The sequence below is a fragment of the Balearica regulorum genome, chromosome Z, assembly GCF_011004875.1.
Source record: "Balearica regulorum gibbericeps isolate bBalReg1 chromosome Z, bBalReg1.pri, whole genome shotgun sequence".
Classification (NCBI taxonomy): domain Eukaryota; kingdom Metazoa; phylum Chordata; class Aves; order Gruiformes; family Gruidae; genus Balearica; species Balearica regulorum.
In genome coordinates this window covers 17,135,985-17,152,608 of record NC_046220.1, presented here as the reverse complement: position 1 = coordinate 17,152,608, position 16,624 = coordinate 17,135,985, and the positions used below count along the sequence as shown (strand labels likewise).

The window sequence follows — 16,624 nt, the reverse complement described above, 5'->3', positions numbered from 1 at the left end:
GACAGTTGTTGCTGTAATGTTCATGAAATACTGACATTCAACATCCTGTGGGGAGCAAGGAATGCAAGTAGCAGAGTAAAGATGCTGGAGTTCAGCTGTCGTAAGTGAATACTGTGGGATAGTTTAGATTGGGTAATTGTAGATGTGTTTCAACACACTTCATTGGCATACTTAAACTTTAATATGTTTGGTAGCTAACAAGTTGAAGGGCATAAAGGTTAACATTTTTCAGTCATTTTTTCTAGCCTATTACAAACTGAAACCAACATTCATAATTTCTGTATGTAGAGCTCTGATCTTGTAAATATTCTTGAGTAATTTTCTTCCTCAAAAAATATTTCAATGAAATCAGTGAATGTACTTATGTGACTAGAGTGAATTGGCTCAGGTGAATAGAGTGGAGGAGGAAAATTCGTCAAGGCTTCACTTCAGCTTGGATTGGTCTACATACTGTGGTCCTTGCAAGCTAAGGACCTCTCCAGAAAGCTGAGATTGAAGTGTTTTTCAGGTCCCACCCTTGACTGCTGCTGATGTCAAAGTTGCCTGTCCCTGCAGAGCATGAGTACTTCATTCACTCCCAATCAGTGCACCTTTAGAGAAAGGTTTCTATTCTTGATAGCTCTTCTACAAAACTGATGAAGAAACATTAGAAATCAGCTTTTTTTTTTTAAAGGAACTTCATTTTCAGAGCATTCTGATTATATGTGTGAAGAGCTTTCTATGAATATGATGCATGTAAGCCAGTATGCTAGCCTTAAAAAGCAAGCTGCACAATTTTTCATTCGTGAGCCTAAAGTCCTTAATTCAGTGTTTCTGCAGTATGATTGTGTGGTGGGTTGACCCCCAAAGCTGCTCTATCACTGCCCTCCTCAGCTGGACAGGCGAGAGAAGATACAACCAAAGGCTCCTGGGTCGAGATAAGGACAGGGAGAGATCACTTACCAATTACCATCACGGGCAAAACAGACGCAACTTGGGGAAATTAATTTAATTTATTACCAATCAAATCAGAGTAATGAGAGAGAAAACCGAATCTTTAAAACCCCTTCCATCCACCCCTCCCTTCTTCCTGGGCTGAACTTCACTCACAATTTTCTCTACCTCTGCCAGCAGCACAGGGGGATGGGGAATGGGGGTTGTGGTCAGTTCCTCACACGGTGTCTCTGCCGCTCCTTCCTCCTCAGGGGGAGGACTCCTCACACTCTGCCCCTGCTCCAGCCTGGGGGCCCTCCCACGGGAGACGGTCCTCCACCAACTTCTCCAACATGAGTCCTTCCCACGGGCTGCAGTTCTTCACGAACTGCTCCAGCATGGGTCCCCCACGGGGTCACAAGTCCTGCCAGCAAACCTGCTCTGGTGTGGGCTCCTCTCTCCACGGGGCCACAGGTCCTGCCAGGAGCCTGCTCCAGCATGGGCTTCCCGTGGGGTCAGTCTCCTTTGGGCATCCACCTGTTCCAGCGTGGGGTCCTCCACGGGCTGCAGGTGGATATCTGCTCCACCATGGACCTCCATGGGCTGCAGGAGGACAGCCTGCCTCACCATGCCCTTCTCCAGGGGCTGCAGGGGAATCTCTGCTCTGGTGCCTGGAGCACCTCCTCCCCCTCCTTCTGCACTGACCTTGGTGTCTGCAGGGCTGTTTCTCTCACATCTTCTCCTCTCTTCTGGCTGCTGTTGCGCAGCAATTTTTTCCCTTAACTCTGTTATCCCAGAGGCACTACCACCATCGCTGATGGGCTCAGCCCTGGCCAGTGGTGGGTCCATCTTGGAGCTGGCTGGCATTGGCTCTGTCACACACGGGAAGCTTCTAGCAGCTTCTCACAGAAGTCACCTCTGTAGCCCCCCCCACTACCAAAACCTTGCCATGCAAAGCCGATAGAGATTGTTGTTCTCAACACCAGTAAGCCTATTATATAGGTTTAAAAATCTGTAAATACAAGTTGTTAAACTGTTGTGGGTTATGCCTTCCCTGTAATTCTTTTAACTTTTGTCGTGTTGGAGGAGGTTGGAGATACTATGCACATGGAAAGAGTTAACATCTGCCTGTAATCCAAATGGAAGCTATATAGTCTGCCTTTACATTGAAAAGTAATTGTGCTCTGCGCTGGCAGAGGAACCATTCATCTACTTTGACTTTGTATTTCAGACAACAGTGCAGTGTTCGGTAATCCTGCCAAAGCAGTAACAACCTGGATGCAGCTTGAAGTTTGGGTGCTCACAAGGAAGAGTGGGTCACTTTCGAACTTCCAGAGGTTACAATATCTTCAAAAATTGTTAAAGCATAAAAGAATGGAATAAACGTTGACCGATGATAATGTATAAGACAACTTTTATATAATCTTCATCATGCTTGATAATGTATAAGATGGCTAAAATTAGATTTTGAGTATGTTTTAAACTTGGAATAGCTTTACTGTCAAGCTGAATCAGACAGTGGTCAAAGAAAAAAGTAATGAGTTGTCATCCTCTATTCAGCAATACCTTTTATTTGGTGGAAGAAAGGAAAGTCTAGGTAATATGCTGTTGCAGTTTCGTAAAAATAAGATCTGAGGAAGCGTATTCACAGATACGCTATTTGCTTTGCTATTTCTGCCTCCCATCGTTTCCTTTGACAAGGCAAATGGTTACAGTTAACTTCAGAAACATAGCAGAAAAACTGGTATTTCAAAATAAAAATTATACTATTTTTATACATTATCCATATTTTTTATTTCAGTGATTTTTTTTAAAGCAGTGGTGTTCATTTGTGTGCTAGAAGACAAGGTTTAATAATTGTGGTGGTTCTTTCACAGCAGCAGTTGTGTAATCAATGAATGTTCTCATTTAAAAAAAAAAAAAGGTACTGCCTAAGTCAGATTGGTACCTGAAGATGTTCTTATATGACTTACAGAACTGTACAGAAAAGTACTTTGCTGCCAGTGTCCTGAACACTGTGCTGGCCTTTTGCTGCTTCATTGATCTGAACAACTCTGGTGTTAGTTTCTGCTTTAGGTGATGGATGTGCTTGAGTGCTTTGAATGTATGCATTTCTTTTTTTTATAGAATTTTACTTCAATAAAATAATCTGCTGCTTCTTGCCTAGTAAATAAAACAAATGAAGCCTCTGCTTCTCCAAACTGTGTGGAAATTGTTTGGGTTTTTTTTATTTACTTCTAGTCATTAGAGAGTGAATTGTGTTTGTCTGACAATGGCTTTTGCCATTCGTGGAACAGGTTGGTGGTGATACCTTGTAAACGCCACTATGAGAAAGAGTGCTTCTGGAAGATACTGTGCTGCTTAGAACTCAAGGTTCTAAGTGCGTGAAACAATGGGGATTGCTGAGACAGAAGTGCAATCCAAGCCAAACAAGGGAAAGGTCAGGAACGTGAAAGGTACGGATTCTCACAGTAGTGTAAAAAAAAGATATTAATCCAAAGGAAAATTTAAATAAGCAGGTACATAAACTTTTTAGCTTGCTAGTCTTGTTTTGTTAGACACCCAGTCTCCTGCTGTGAAAGCCTTTAGACTTAGGCATGCTCTCCCTAGCAAAACCAGTACAGGTGCTTCTCAGGTACTGGGGAAAATAGCTTAACCACCTTTCCATATTTCCTGGTGGTTTTTTAAAGAACTTAGATTGCAGGAGCCAGAGCTAGAAGCTTGACAGGAAGAAGGCTACAGATCTGACATGCCTTTTACTACCTTTAGTATCTAGCCAAATGAGATGACTGGCCTTAAAAATTATTTTCATAGTTATCTTTGCCCCCTAGACAGTTTTAGTGAAATGGATAGGAGCCATAAAGTTCCTATTTGGATGTTCTAAGAGAAAGTTATCATAGACTCATAGAATGGTTTGGGTTGGAAGGGGCCTCAAAGATCATCTAGTTCCAACCCCCCTGCCATGGGCAGGGACACCCTCCACTAGACCACGTTGCCCAAAGCCTCATCCAACCTGGCCTTGAACACTTCCAGGGAGGGGGCATCCACAACCTCTCTGGGCAACCTGTGCCAGTGCCTCACCACCCTCACGGTAAAGAATTTCTTTCTAATACCTAATCTAAATCAACCCTCCTTCAGCTTAAACCCATGACCCCTTGTCCTGTCACTCCACTCCCTGATAAACAGTCCCTCACCATCTTTCTTGTAGGCCCCTCCAGGTACTGGAAGGCTGCAATTAGATCTCCCTGGAGCTGCCTTTTCTCCAGGCTGAACAACCCCAATTCTCTCAGCCTGTCCTGATAGCAGAGGTGCTCCAGCCCTCTGATCAGCTTCGTGGCCCTCCTCTGGACTCGCTCCAACAGCTCCATGTCTCTCCTGTCCTGGGGTCCCCAGAGCTGGATGCAGTAGTCCAGGTGGGGTCTCACAAGAGCGAAGTAGAGGGGCAAGATCACCTCCCTCGACCTGCTGGTCACACTGGTTTTGATGCAGCCCAGGACTCGGTTGGCTTTCTGGGCTGCAAGCACATGCTGCCAACTCATGTTGAGCTTATAAATCCACACCCCCAAGTCCTTCTCCTCAGGGCTGCTCTCAATCCATTCTCCACCCAACCTGTAGTTGTGCTTGGGATTGCGCCGACCCACGTGCAGGACCTTGCACTTGGCCTTGTTGAACTTCATGCAGTTTGCACAGGCCCACCTCTCCAGCCTGTCAAGGTCCCTCTAGATGGCATCCCTTCCCTCCAGCGTGTCGACCGCACCACGCAGCTTGGTGTCATCAGCAAACTTGCTGAGGGTGCACTCGATCCCACTGTCCGTGTCACCGACAAAGATGTTGAACATTGCCGGTCCCAGTACCAACCCCTAAGGAACACCACTCGTCACTGGTCTCCACTTGGACGTTGAGCCATTGACCACAAGTCTTTGAGTGCAACCATCCAGCCAATTCCTTATCCACCAAGTGGTCCATCTATCGAATTCATGTCTCTCCAATTTAGAGACAAGGATGTCATGTGGGACAGTGTCAGATGCCTTGCACAAGCCCAGGTAGATGATGTCAGTTGCCCTTCCTTTATCCACCAACACTGTCACCCCATCATAGAAGGCCACCAAATTTGTCAGGCACGATTTGCCCTTAGTGAAGCCGTGTTGGCTGTCACCAGTCACCTCCTTATTTTCCACGTGCAAGTTGTTTCCATTTTCAATCCCCCTTGGGTTTCTTTTTATATATATTCCAGAATGACATATAAAGATAATTGTGTTATTTTTCTTGTTTTATATATGGAGTACTTACAGTGTCACAGAACAGCATGACACAGAGCACGTCCATAGTTAGTATTTTTTCTTAAAATTTCTGTTACAAATTCTTTAAGTCTAGATGTGAAACACTAGGTAAGGATAGGGAATTGGCTGGATGGTCACATCCAAGGACTTACGGTCAATGGCTCAACGTCCAACTGGAAACCAGTAACAAGTGGTGTCCCTCAAGGGTCTGTACTGGGACTAGTACTGTGTGCATCTTTATCAATGACATAAGATAGTGGGATTGAGTTTGCAGATGGTACCAAGCTGAGTGGTACAGTTGACATGCCTGAGGGATATGATGCCATCCAGAGGGACTTTGGCAGGCTCAAGAAGTGGGCCCGTGTGAACCTCATGAAGTTCAACAAGGCCAAGTGCAAGGACCTCCATGTGGGTTGGGGCAACCCCCAGTATCAATACAGGCTGGGGAATGAAAAGATTGAGAGCAGCCCTGAAGAGAAGGACTTCGGGGTGTTGGTGGATGAAAAGCTGGACATGAGCCAACAATGTGAGCTCACAACCCACAAAGCCAACCATGTCCTGGGCTCCATCAAAACCAGCATGACCAGCAGGTCAAGGGAGGTGATTCTGCCCCTCTACTCCGCTCTTGTGAGACCCCACCTGGAGTACTGCGTCCAGTCCTGAGGTCCCCAACATAAGAAGGACATAGAGCTGTTGGAGCGAGTCCAGAGGAGGACCACAAAGCTGATCAGAGGGCTGGAGCACCTCTCCTATGAAGACTGAACAAGTTGGGATTGTTCAGCCTGGAGAAGACATGGCTCCAGGGGCACCTTATTGTGGACTTTCAGTACTTGAAGGGGGCTTATAAGAAAGCTGGAGGGAGGCTTTTCACCAGGGCCTATAGTGACAGGACAAGGGGCAACCATTTTAAACTGAAAGTAGATTTAGGTTGGATGTAATTTTTTTAATATGAGGGTGGTGAGGCACTGGCACAGGTTGCCCAGAGAGGTTGTGGATGCCCCCTCCCTGGAAGTGTTCAGGGCCAGGCTGGATGGGGCTTTGGGCAACATGGTCTAGTGGAGGGTGTCCCTGCCCATGGCAGGGGGGTTGGAACTAGATGGTCTTTAAGGTCCCTTCCAACCCAAACCATTCTATGAGTCTGTGATGATACCTATCTATCTGCTTTGTCAACATAGGCTTGTTACCTGAAGGCATCTCATGCAGAATATATATAAAGTCAGTAACATAGTGGTAGTGTGTACTGTGTTTTTGCAAAGTTTAGCATGCATTTTATACTCTTTGAAATGTATTGGGAGATATTTATCCAGCAGACTACAGGATGAAGATGGTAACTGGCAACAAAACCATACGTAATGTTTAATTATATAAAGATAGGCCAAACAATGGCTTTCGATTGTCTTTCTAAACAGCCCTAAGAAAGGTATTAAATTTATTGTAGGAAGTACTGCAGGTGTGATACAGAACAAGAAGATACAAATTTAATGTACTGCATTACTAAAAAAAACATTCTAGCAGAGAACAGTGGCCATTCTTAGACTCAAAATGCCTCTGGTTTGACAAGAGTGAGCCAATGACATGCAGAGAACTTCATTGATCAGCTTTACCTCTCTTCTGACTGTCTGTCCATGACAATTTTATTTTTTACAACAATTATTCAGTCCATTTGCTGTGATAGATTTGGAGTGCTGCCTTCTGTTGCATAGTACTGATGCTGGTCCTATATCATAACATCAGAATCAGTGTTAACAATTACTACCTTGAGGTTCTTGGAAAATCACCTCTTGGCCTCGTAAATGGCTTACCAGGATATAGGATGTTAAATTGTGGCTGTCGCCCACTTTTCAAACATCTGACTCCAAAACAAATGCCTCTCAAGGTTCACAGAGTCACAGATTCACAGATTGGCAGGGGTTGAAGGGACTTCTAGAGATCATCTAGTCCAACCCCCCTGCTAGAGCAGGATCACCTAGAGCACGCTGCACAGGGCTGTGTCCAGGCAGGTTTTGAATGTCTCCAGAGGAGACTCCACAACCTCTCTGGGCAACCTGTTCCAGTGCTCGGTCACCCTCAGAGTAAAGAAGTTGTTTCTCATGTTCAGATGGAACTTCCTGTGTTCCAGTTTGTGCCCATTGCCCCTTGTCCTGTCACTGGGCACCACATTAAAGAGTCTGGCCCCTTCCTCTAGACATCCACCCTTTAGATATTTATAAACATTGATGAGATCCCCTCTCAGTCTTCTCTTCTCCAGGCTAAAGAGACCCAGCTCTCTCAGCCTTTCCTCATGTGAGAGATGCTCCAGTCCCCTCATCATCTTTGTAGCCCTCCCCTGGACTCTCTCCAGTAGTTCCCTGTCTTTCTTGAACTGGGGAGCCCAGAACTGGACACAAGATTCCAGAGGTGGCCTCACCAGGGCAGAGTAGAGGGGGAGGATAACCTCCCTTGACCTGCTGGCCATGCTCTTCTGAATGCACCCCAGGATACCATTGGCCTTCTTGGCCACGAGGGCACATTGCTGGCTCATGGAGAGCTTGTTGTCCACCAGCACTCCCAAGTCCTTCTCCTCAGTGCTGCTTCCCACCAGGTCAAGCCCTAACCTGTACTGGTACCTGGAGTTGTTCTTCCCTAGGTGCAGGACCCTACACTTGCCCTTACTGAATTTCACATGGTTCCTCTCCACCCAACTCTCCAGCCTGTCCAGATCTCGCTGAATGGCAGCGCAGCCTTCTGGTGTGTTGGCCGCTCCTCCCAGTTCTGTATGATCTGGGAATTTGCTGAGAGTACACTCCATCCCCTGATGTCATTGATGTTCTTACAGAAACTTCATGTCTTCTGTATGTTAAACATAACCTGTTTTGCACTTACTGCTAGAGTTTTACACTGAGATCTCTTATACCAAATACTGTCTCTTATAAAAATTAACAAAGCTTTCAGCAAGACCTTTCAGGATGCTATGTGTATGTTTCCTGAACCATTACGTTTTAGCCTCATTTAAACATTGACTACTTCAACACAGGTACCTAAATACTGACCACTGAAGCAAATGAAGCAGCTTCTCTGTGAGTAAATTGCATGTCTCATGCAAGATGGATTAGAACCATGGAAAGCCTAATAAAGTATTAGCTAATGAAATTTAACCTTACATTTTTCAAGCCTGCTTCTCATTCTCCAGTGGAATTGTCCTAAAGTAACTCATTGATTTGTATGGCCTGAATGCTTTCAAGGCTTTTGAGGGAAAGGGATCACCCTTAGAGCTACCAGGAGGTGCTGAAGTCTTGTGCTCCTATGCAGCATTTGTCTTGGGGGAATAGAGAAATGCAGCTGGGAAACAGTGGGTGTATTAGAAATAAATGCTGAAAGCCTAATTTTTTTCCCCATGTGTACAGAGGGGAGACTGAATGAAAGTGAGTGATTGTAAATAGCACAAAGCAGGAGGCATGCCAGAATTAGCCAAGGACTGGGAGATACAGAATCAATAACTAACTAATTCCTTGTAAAATTTTCCACTGGGCTATGAAGGAAATGCCAGAGTTTAGAACTACATGAAATGCCCAGATTCACACAGACTACAAGCAGAAGTGTCACTGCAAGGGAAGTTCAACATCTAAATAACAAATGCAAGAGGAAGACATACACTCACTCTCAGGAGCTTTTGTCTAACTGTCCCTCCAGTGGCATGCGTTAGGTCTGCTTCATCTTGGCACATGTGTCACAGGCAACAGATCTCCATCTGCTTTGACTTGAAGAGACTTCTGGATCTGGACTCAGTAGCATTCAGACCCAAACAGCCCTTGACTATATTCCAAGCCAGCACCCCACACTTACTTGTATCATATTTGCTCTTTCTAACTGGAGTTGCTACTGTGTCCTATCCTGCTTCTCACTGATTGGATGTTGTATTTTGCTTAGCCCAGATATCCAAGGCTTTTAAAGTCCTTTACTCTTGGAAGACATCTCCACTTACTTTGCTCAGAGCATCCTCCAGCATGTGTGTTAACAGTGTAAAGTACTGATGCCAATGCAATATTGCAGGTTCAAATATGCTACAAACTAGACTGTGCGGCAGGCCATTAGATTTAACCTTTTTCTCCCTTTTCTGTTTTCTCTAAATCTTTCTGTGCAGCCTAACATTAATCTATCTTGCTAATGTAAAATTGCCCACTCATATCTCATTTTCACTTAGCAAATACTTCACACTGTTTCATACTAACAACATCCAAAGCATCTCTCAGCATCAACACAAGTGTCATGTGACATCAGAATTTAGTTTTTATATTAGTATTCAAAACAGACCCAAGAGCAGTTGGGCTTCCCAGAACTGTAACCAGTAGGAGAGTATCTTGTTTATCAAAACCAGCAGCGTATCAGTAAGGGGAGAAATTAATTCAGGAGATACTCAGCACTGGGCGGGATCAGCCCTCTAAGACGGAAACTCTGGCTTAACTGTTTTAACGACTGCTTCCTTTCCCCACTGTCATTGCAGTACTGACTGAAGCAGGACAGTGCAAGAGAATTGAAATTAACATTTAATCACTTATTTTCAACAGTTTGCAATTGGTTATTTAGATAATTGTCAAGTTCACCACCACCTTTGCTATGAATTGGCTCAGGCAATTTGTGGTGCAAAGCCATGCATAACTAGGTATACTGAGAAATATGCTTTCTGTTTGAACATCAGGGTGTCATAGAGCAGGCCCACCTGCATGAATTTAGAAGATTACAAAGATTCCCATCTAAATTTATTCACAGGTATTGGTGGGATTTTTCAACTCTTTACAGTGCATGTTGTGTACTGATGGGGCGGCTGTTCCCCATCTCTTCTATGCCTCCCTGCTCCTTATTTTTGTTCTGGCTCTGATGCACATCAAACTCCTCTTTAGGTTTCATTGGTTCACAGAACCAGCAAAAAAACCCAGATGCAGTCCCTTCCCCAAAATGGAACAGCTCCCACCATATTAGCAAGTTAAAGCAGGTCATGAAAGGGTGCAATGTGGCATCAGCACAGTGGGGCTGCATGGCCAGGTGGCAGGAGGAAAGGGCTTTTCCTTACAGCACTTATGAAAAATTAAGTCTGCCAGCTGCCCCAGAACTGCACTCCGAAAGACAAGCAATTTAGTTTTCAGCAGTCTTGAAATAATTATGGAATTGGCCCTATTTCTATGGAAAAAACTTTAGGCTGAAAAAATCAAACTTTGGATTGTCTGTTTTCTGCTAATTCTTGTAAATGAACAATAAAGTCATTGTTCAATAGCCTAATTCCTACCATGCAACTGGCCATCTGGATCTCTTGATCTTTGTTAAACTATATAACATGAGTTTAGTGTTTTTACTGAAAGAGAGTAAAAAGATTCTGTAGGTAGGAAAGCCCCCACTTAACTCTATATCTGTATTTTCTATTGTATTTCAATTTTATTCTCATGAAACCAAGCAGTAAGAAATAAGATTATTGTTCTTGTGATTATCACTGAATAAATAACATGCTTCCAGAAAACTTAGGCAGGTATGAATGACACTATGAATCTTCTGACTCAGTCTTCTACTCAGGGCAGAGCAAGAGAAATGCCTTATGGTCTCAGTAGCAATACCAGAAAACAGAATGTTTAAAATTTATGCAGAATAAATCTGAGTGGAATCCAGAAGATTCTCCATTTTTTAATTAACATCATGGGGGTTTTTCCATGGCTATGTAGACTGGGATTTTCCAGAAATTGTTGTTGACTGACATGAAACTTGTTGACTGACATTTGACTTCTTCACTGTGAGGGTGACCGAGCACTGGAACAGGCTGCCCAGAGAGGTTGTGGACTCTTCTTCTCTGGAGATATGTAAAACCCATCTGGACACAATCCTGTGCAACCTGCTCTAGGTGATCCTGCTTTAAGAGGGAGGTTGGACTAGGTGATCTCCAGAGGTCCCTTCCAATCCCTACCAATCTGTGTATATGTGATTCCATGAGTCTGAGAAATGCAAAAGTAACATCTGCATATAATTTTTGTGAACCAGCTTTCTGGACTAGTCTGTTTGCAAGATGTTATTTTTGGATGCATACACCTCTCAGTATTTTCAAATTTCCTGCTCTAGGGCAGGCATTCCTCATGGCATCGGGTTTCTTGTGCACATTATTTAGCTTGACATTTGGTGAACAATTTGCCTTGCTACCAGTGAACAGAACTGCCTGAGCATTTACTGAAAACAACAACAGGACAATATATTCAAATGAAGTACATTCATAAATCATAATAGCTTGTGTGCTTCTATACATCTGTAGAAAAGAAATGGATTATGTGAATCTGTAGGGTATCTTAATGTCCACAGTGTTGAATGGCATTGCTTAGGGGAACAATTTGAGTTAAAAAATACAGTGGTTTCTATGTACACCTTAGAAAGAGAAAGAAAAAAAAAGAAAGAAAAAAAGTTTGGGTACAATGTTCAATCCTCACATTTAGCAACATATGGAATGAAGAACATATGGAATGAAGAATGTAAGTGTATCTTAGAGGACGTGTGAAGTCTGTCCAGTTGTTTGGTTTCCTACAGTATGGTTCCTCTAGCACAAGAAGGAAGACATTTGATCTCATGGAAATATTTTAATTTGACCTTAGAATCTGTGTTTTGTTAATTAGTGTTTTTTATAGGAAGCAGCTTCTGTTTGGGCTTTTATCCACTGTGTAAGAAGGTTCTGAAATATGTTTCATTTGTTTTCACACCATGATCAAATACTTAAAATCATTCTTTCACATCTGCCTGAAAATATACCAGCAAGATAAGCCCACAGGAGGAAGGTGATGGGAGGAGTTGCTTTCCCCTTAAAGTGTATGTGAGGAGGACAGTGGAATCAGCTCTGTCCTTGTACCTGATCCATATATGATACAAATTCTCCACTCTGTGGTGGTTTTGGTACCTTGGCTCAACTCCCGCTTCCTTCTCTGGCCCTTTGGCTGCCCAGGGCCTAAGGTGAAAACAGATGTAAAAAACCCATAAAGCTAGCAGTGTTCAAATGCTTCATATCCAGAGGCAAGGAATTCCCCCTCTCCCATGATTTCTGCCAGAGTCCCCTGTCTAACTGTAAGTGCCACTGCTCATCAGCCATGTACGTTGGATGTCTGCAGGGATGAGCTTTGTTTTAGAAGCCACACAAAGCCATCAACCCAGGTTGGCATGGGGTGGGGTAAAGGTAAATGTGTGTTGTGCATTCTCTCAGTTTTAGGCACACTCTGCCATGTTTGTCTCCCCTTCCTCTCAGCACCTCCTCCCTGAGCTGGACCTGCCTCTTTTCCCCCTGTTCTGGACACCCTGTGCCTCTGCCTCATCCTCCCAGCCTCAGCATATGTGTTTTCTTACCTTGTTATCCAGTCTGTGCTGTCAGCCACCAACACCATGTAGAGAAAGATGCTTATCTTGGAACTTTCCCCACCTGGGAGATCAAACTCTTATGTTCTTGTCACGGTTTAGCCCCAGTCAGCAGCTCAGCACCAAGTGGCCACTGGCTCACTCCTCTTCCCCCTCGCAGTGGCATGGGGAGGACAATTGGAAGAAAAAGGTAAAAGTTGTGTGTTGGGATGAGGACAGTTCACTAGGACAGCAAAGGAAGAGGAAAATTTAAAAAAGCAGTACTTAGAATACACGAAGCGCATGGTACACTCTGCAATTTCCTCAGCCCAGGAGCCCAATGCCCAGTCCCCAGGCAGTGGCTCCTCCTCTCTGACCAGCCCCCTTTATATACTAGCATGACGTCATATGGTATGGAATATCCCGTTGGCTAGTTTGGATCACCTGTCCTGGCTGTGTCCCATCCCACCTTCTTGTAAAACTTAACTCTATCCCAGCTGAAAACCAGGACAGTTCTAGATTACCATGCTCACCTCCTCAGGTATCAATACAATGTCTTTGTTCAGAAACCACATGTAGGAGGCTGCTTCCTGAGAAGAATGACTACACCAATGGCAGCATTTTCCGTGGTAGGAAGTAGAGTATTTCTAATACCATGGCCTCTGCTGATGGTGTGAGCTAATAAACGTCTTGTCCCCTTGATCCTTTTTGGAAACCCTCTTCCTCATTGCACAGCCCCTGGCTGGAGCAGTAGGTGCAAATAGGGGTTTCCACAGCCCACCCTCCATCCTGAGCTTACACTTGCTACCAAGAGCGATGCTGGATCTAGTGGCAAACATCTGTGTACCTTTCTGTGAGGCAACCTGAAGTCTTTTAGTTGCAACTTTCTTGGTTTTCAACTCCTAAGGACCACCTCTCATTTCTCTTCCCCTTCTTGGGCATACTCCAGCACAGAAACACTTTCTTAGCAAGTGTTTCTAACAAAAGCATGCAGGTACTTGGTAACAAAGAGATAGAAAGATGGAGAAATTTGTCCTCTGGTCTGTTATCCACAGAGAAAAAGAGTGTTCTGTCTTAATTTCTCTTCATACAGTATATTAAAGTATTACTACTTCTATTTAAGGAAAGGAAAGGAAAGGAAAGGAAAGGAAAGGAAAGGAAAGGAAAGGAAAGGAAAGGAAAGGAAAGGAAAGGAAAGGAAAGGAAAGGAAAGGAAAGGAAAGGAAAGGAAAGGAAAGGAAAGGAAAGGAAAGGAAAGGAAAGGAAAGGAAAGGAAAGGAAAGGAAAGGAAAGGAAAGGAAAGGAAAGGAAAGGAAAGGAAAGGAAAGGAAAGGGAGAAAGGAAAGGGAGAAAGGAAAGGGAAAGGAGAAAAAGAAAAGAAAAGAAAAAAGAAAAAAAGAAAAGAAAAAAGAAAAAAGAAAAGAAAAGAAAAGAAAAGAAAAGAAAAGAAAAGAAAAGAAAAGAAAAGAAAAGAAAAGAAAAGAAAAGAAAAGAAAAGAAAAGAAAAGAAAAGAAAAGAAAAGAAAAGAAAAGAAAAGAAAAGAAAAGAGAAAAGAAAAGAGAAAAGAAAAGAAAGAAGAAAAGAGAAAAGAGAAGAAGAGAAGAGAAGAGAAGAGAAGAGAAGAGAAGAGAAGAGAAGAGAAGAGAAGAGAAGAGAAGAGAAGAGAAGAGAAGAGAAGAGAAGAGAAGAGAAGAGAAGAGAAGAGAAGAGAAGAGAAGAAGAGGAAAGGAAAGAGAAAAAAAGATTGTAAATTACTTCGGTGAGTGTCAGATTAGGACTGTTTGAGACCTGATTTAAAAAAAAAAAAAATAAAAAAAATCTAGAACCACTAGATGGATCATCCCTCATCTCTACTGCTGGGAGTGATTGCCCCACCAGAGCTCTGGTGAGATAGTAAGTCTTCAGAGGTGCTCTCTCCAGCACCAGGTCCTGTGGCTTGCCTGTACTATCATAAAATTCCTCACTTTCTTCTGTGAGGACTCTGAGCATTTCCATTTTCCACCCGAGACTCACAGTGCTTGAGGCTTATTTTCTATGTAAGTGGGCAGTGACGTTAATGTATTTCCACACCTTTTGCCCAGGCAAGGTCAGGTGATGACTTTCTTTCCTAAAATGCTTGTTGTTTTTCATTTCTGTGAAGCTTTCAAAGACTGTGAACAAAATATGCAAAGCCTATGGACCCTTAGACACAATAAACTTTGGTAAATGTATGTGAATTTAAAGGGAATGATGCCTGTTGTAAAGCTTGGGAGACATGTTCTCAAAGAGTAAATTTCCAAAATGTGTAATAGAAAACATTTTGGTTTTTTCTAAGTGCCATTACACCTGAAGGTATTTTTATTAAAAAAAATAAAAGCTTGACAGAGGACACCACAATGGAAAATATCTAGTCACATTATTCAGATGCTGAGGTTCACGCACACAAATGAAGTGCGCTTGGTAACACAGGGCTGCTGGCTCCTTGTCCAAAGAGTGACCATTTATGACAGAAAGGAAAGCAGCATAAAGCTGCTACCTGAACGTATCTTTTTAAAGAGTTTTTGTAGAGACAAAAAGGTTGCAAGTATTTTTTCACAGAGGCTGGGCTGGACACTTAAAGGGAAAACCTTTTTCTATACTTTCCTAAGCCATGCAAGTTCTTCCTTTGCTTCCCTATTCATGGTGGCAGCAGTAAAAGGAGAGTTGCTCAGTCTAGTGAACGCCTTGTCCATTCAGTCCCGTACTGCACTTAACACCGCGTCTGAAATCACCGTGCGTAACTCCGTCCCAGAAACTCTTCATCCTCTTCTCTTCAGATGAGTTCCCAAGGAAGCTTTGGGCTTTAGCAGCTCCAAGGGCAAAGCCCATGGGAAAGTCACACTCTTTTGGCACGGCTTTCCCGGGTGGGGAGAGGCTGCATGGGAACCCCGTGTGCATCCCTGTGTGAATGCCACTCCACCTGCTACGGTTCTGAAGGGACCCCACGAGGTACCGGTCTGCCTTCCCACGGGGAAGGGGGCTCCTTCGGTGGGCAGCCTGTGGGCAGGGCGGCGGGCAGCGGGGATCGGGGCGTATTGGGGAGCCGAGAAGGCAGGGATGCTCCGCGCCCCACCGCGCCGGCCGGGGTCCGCCGGCAGCTTGGACAGGCGGGAGGGACCGTCACCTGCCCTCAGGCGCAATCATCGCAAGGCTGAGCTGGGCTGCCGCCTGCATGCAAGACGGGGGGGGGGGAGCAGGGGAGAAAAAGAAAAACACATTCCCCCCACCCGCCTTGCCCCCGCCCCAGACCGATTCGCTGACCCTTCTCCCGCCGGCCCTCCGCGGCGGGGTTCGCTCTCGATTTTGCCCCCAAATAGCTGGGAAATAACTTTTTATTTAAGGGGAGAGTGATCCCCCCCGCCCCTATTCGAAAGAAACGAGCGGCAGAAAGCCGTTACGTGTAAACTAGAGGCGCCACGACGTGGCGTCGCGATCTGCGCCCTGAGCAAAGTGCAGGCGCCTAAGCGCGGGCAACAAAAATAACAACGTATCTGCGGAAATCGGGAAAGGGAAAAGAAAAAGAAAAAGAAAAAGAAAAAGAAAAAGAAAAAGAAAAAGAAAAAGAAAAAGAAAAAGAAAAAGAAAAAGAAAAAGAAAAAGAAAAAGAAAAAGAAAAAGAAAAAGAAAAAGAAAAAGAAAAAGAAAAAGAAAAAAAAGAAAAAAGAAAAGAAAAGAAAAGAAAAGAAAAGAAAAGAAAAGAAAAGAAAAGAAAAGAAAAGAAAAGAAAAGAAAAGAAAAGAAAAGAAAAGAAAAGAAAAGAGAAAAGAGTAGAAAGGAAAAGAGAAGAAAAGAGAAGAAAAGAGAAGAAAAGAGAAGAAAAGAAAAGAAAAGAAAAGAAAAGAAAAGAAAAGAAAAGAAAAGAAAAGAAAAGAAAAGAAAAGAAAAGAAAAGAAAAGAAAAGAAAAGAGAAAAAGCAAGCCTTCAGGCATAGTGTGTGCCCGCGGTGCCTTATTCTACAGTGTGTGCTTGCCATCGAATTTTTTGCAGGAAAAAAAAAGTATATTCCACTTTCAAAAAGATCGTAAATTCGTGCAAAGGTACGAAATGCAGTTGAACTTTTCTGTTGCTCTGTAAGCGTTCTTTTCAA

At 43.7% G+C, this 16,624-nt stretch overlaps 1 protein-coding gene across 1 annotated transcript in view; it reads left to right on the top strand.

The window, feature by feature from the left end:
- The window catches only part of MTAP (methylthioadenosine phosphorylase), a 32,213-nt gene extending 29,100 nt beyond the window's left edge, over window positions 1–3,113 (top strand). The window contains exon 8 of the mRNA XM_075740308.1: window positions 2,144–3,113. Within this exon, the coding sequence (XP_075596423.1) occupies window positions 2,144–2,182 (39 nt within the window). The 3' untranslated portion in view covers window positions 2,183–3,113. The remainder of the gene's footprint in view (window positions 1–2,143) is intronic.
- Window positions 3,114–16,624: the final 13,511 nt, after the last annotated feature.